Genomic DNA, 3,369 nt, shown 5'->3' on the forward strand with positions numbered 1-3,369 from the left:
ATCTTCACAGACGAGGATTTTTGGAAGTCAACTTCTCTTCCGGCTGCTTTAGCTTTTTTGGTTAACAGAGATTCGATAGGTTTTTGTTTTGTTCTTTTGTTCACCAAAAAAAAAAAAAAAATTCTTCCCTCCACCAACAATCAAATTAAACACAAGGTGGGGTCTCTTTTGTAGCCAAAATCTTGAGTGTTTAAAAAAAAAAAAAACTGAATAAAGCCTTAGAGTCCTCCACTCCGATGAACCTTTGGACGAAGAAGGCGAACTCTTGAAAGGAGTTTGCTACGAGTATTTTTTTTCTCCTTCCGGTCACACCTAAAATCCGTGCTGGATCATGGGTAGATCAATGGCAAGAGCCCGGTCAAAAAAAACCATTTGTCAACATATAATAAATTAATATTGCACTATTATATGCGTGCGGAATACTTCCGTTCAAAACAGCGGCGGCAGGCCTCATCCACCCGCCGCAGCACCGTCAGCCCACCACACCCTTTCCCCACCGAATCATACCCACTCCATTCCATTCCAGGAACAAAACGGAGAGAAGCAAGCCGACAGGATGAAGCAGCGGATCTTAGCCGCCGTCATCCACCTCCTCTCCCTCTCCGCCATCTCCGCCGCCGTGGATTTCCTCTTCAACTCCTTCAACACCTCCGACCTCCTCCTCGTCGGCGACGCCCGCGTTGACTCCTCCGTCCTCCGCCTCACCAACGACTCCAACTACTACTCCATCGGCCGCGCCTTCTTCCCCTCCCGCCTCCATCTCTCCACCGCCCCCAACCGCACTCTCTCCTCCTTCTCCACCTCCTTCGTCTTCTCCATCCTCCCCGACATCCCGAGCAGCCCCGGGTTCGGCCTCGCCTTCGTCCTCTCCAACTCCACCTCGCCGCCCGGCGCCATCTCCGGCCAGTACTTCGGCATCTTCTCCAACTCCACCCGCCAGTCTCCGGCGCCGCTACTCGCCGTCGAGTTTGACACCGGCCAGAACCCGGAATTCAACGATCCTGACGGCAATCACGTCGGCATCGACCTCAACTTCATTCAATCAGCTAAAACTCATTCCGCCGGCTACTACCGGAACGGCTCGTCGGGACTTGAATTCATTCCTCTTGACATGAGATCAGGGAAAAATATCCGAGCTTGGATCGAATTCGATGGGCCTCAATTCCAAATCAACGTCACAATCGCCGCCGCCGAGGATCCGAGACCGCCGCAGCCACTGATCTCCTACACGGACCCGCAGATCGCCAACTACGTCTCGCCGGAGATGTTTGTCGGCTTCTCGGCTTCGAAGGTCAAGTGGGTGGAGGCTCAGAGGATTCTCGCCTGGAGCCTCAGCGACACCGGCGGCGCTGCGCGGGAGCTCAACACGTCCAATCTCCCCGTCTTCCTGCCCCAATCTTCGTCCTCCTCGTCATCTCCATCTCCAGGACTCATAGCCGGGGTCTCTTGCGCATCCGTTGCTCTCGCAATCCTCGTCCTCTCCTCGGGTTTCTACTACTACTATAGAAAGAAGAGGGCTAAGATCCGGGAAGAAGGAAAAGAAGAGGATGAGGAGGACGAAGAGTGGGAACTGAAGTACTGGCCGCGGCGATTCTCCTATGAAGATCTCTCGAACGCCACAGATGGGTTCTCGAAGGAGAGACTTCTCGGAATCGGTGGATTTGGGAAGGTCTACAAGGGGGCTCTCCCGGTTTCGATCTCCAGAGGAATTGAAGGGGGAGGAGGAGGAGAAGCGGAGGAGGTGGAGGAAGTGGCGGTGAAGTGTGTGTCCCACGACTCGAAGCAGGGGCTGCGGGAGTTCATGGCGGAGATATCAAGCATAGGGAGGCTGCAGCACCGGAGCTTGGTCCCGCTCCGAGGGTGGTGCCGGAAAGGAAACGAGTTGATGCTGGTGTACGGATACATGCCCAACGGCAATCTTAGCCAGTGGATCTTCGACGAAGGGAGGAGGGAGACCATGGGGTGGGTGGCGCGGCGGCGAGTGCTGGCGGATGTGGCGGAGGGGCTGCAATACCTGCATCAGGGGTGGGAGCAGGTGGTGCTCCACCGGGACGTGAAGAGCAGCAACATACTGCTGGATGGCGAGATGCGGGGGAGGCTCGGAGACTTCGGGCTGGCCAAGCTGTACGAGCGAGGGGCGGCGCCGAGCAACACCAGGGTGGTGGGCACGCTGGGGTATCTGGCGCCGGAGCTGGCGTTGGCGGCGACGCCCACGGTGGCGAGTGACGTGTATAGCTTTGGGGTGGTGGTGTTGGAGGCGGCATGCGGGCGGCGGCCGATTGAGAGGGCGGCGAGGGTGGAGGATGAGGATTGGGTGCTGGTGGAGTGGGTGAGGGAGATGTATGCGGAGGGGCGGCTGGTGGAGGTGGCGGAGAAGCGGATGGAGTTCCGGGAGGAGGAGATGGAGCTGGTGCTCAAGCTGGGCCTGGCCTGCTGCCATCCCGAACCGGAGAAGCGGCCCGCAATGAGTGAGGTGGTGGCCCTGCTGCTGGCCGCCGAGGGTCCCGGAAACCCTGCAACAGACTCTGCTCCAATATCTCTTTCTTCTAGTGCTGCTGCTGATTGACATTAGTGTTGTTGGAAGGAATTTTGTTTCTAACAAAAAAGAAGGAATTATCTTTAATTCTTGAGGGACTTCAGAGGCCTACAAGAAAGGCTTCTACTACAATGGAGCCGACTGACAACCACTAGGAGGGAATGGATCAACATGTGTGACAATATACTGAACTTCTGTGCTACCGGAGATCTGATAAGTGGTTAAGAGCAAACGAGGTGGTTGACATAATCAGTGCTTATGGAATAGTGAGAGAAGACATGTGACTGATTTTGAGTTTTCTCATTACCTTCATTTTGCTATCATTACCGGCGAGTGGATCTCCATTCAGATCCGATCAGATCTAAGATTAGCTACCATTATAGGAATAAGAAAACATCCACGTTTGCATGAATTGTTACCTCACTTTGGAAGCCTTTTAGTGCATAACATCCCTCTAATCATATGTGTTGTTAATGAGGCAGTCACCAACCTAATTACCCTTCCTAGAAATATGAGGCCATTTAATCTATCTATATATCTAGCCAGTTCTTAGGCTTCCTAAAGTATCCATGAGCAAAATCAAATGCGAGTCACCTTCAATCCAAAGCTTATATATCCTGATGGAAGGTTATAAGAGTGAGATAAACACATGCCATATCGCCGAAATCACGATCAATAGAATCGAAGTCAACCGTAGAGGAAACCAATCCGGCGGCCAACACTCGACCCGAATGATGATGAACAACATAGTCTGTTCCAACATGCCCATCTCCTTTTAAAGCCCCATGCCCGTGTCCTTCCAAGGCCCATAGAAGCTGACCTTCAGTAATTAA

At 53.3% G+C, this 3,369-nt stretch overlaps 1 protein-coding gene across 1 annotated transcript; it reads left to right on the forward strand.

Moving 5' to 3' along the window:
* The first annotated feature begins 309 nt into the window (after positions 1-309).
* Positions 310-2,948, forward strand: LOC140855627 (L-type lectin-domain containing receptor kinase S.1-like). Its single transcript, XM_073251811.1, has one exon. The coding sequence runs from the start codon at positions 557-559 to the stop codon at positions 2,564-2,566; it is 2,010 nt and encodes a 669-aa protein (XP_073107912.1). The 5' UTR covers positions 310-556; the 3' UTR covers positions 2,567-2,948.
* Positions 2,949-3,369: the final 421 nt, after the last annotated feature.

This window comes from Elaeis guineensis, chromosome 2, assembly GCF_000442705.2.
Source record: "Elaeis guineensis isolate ETL-2024a chromosome 2, EG11, whole genome shotgun sequence".
NCBI classification, from domain to species: Eukaryota; Viridiplantae; Streptophyta; class Magnoliopsida; order Arecales; family Arecaceae; genus Elaeis; species Elaeis guineensis.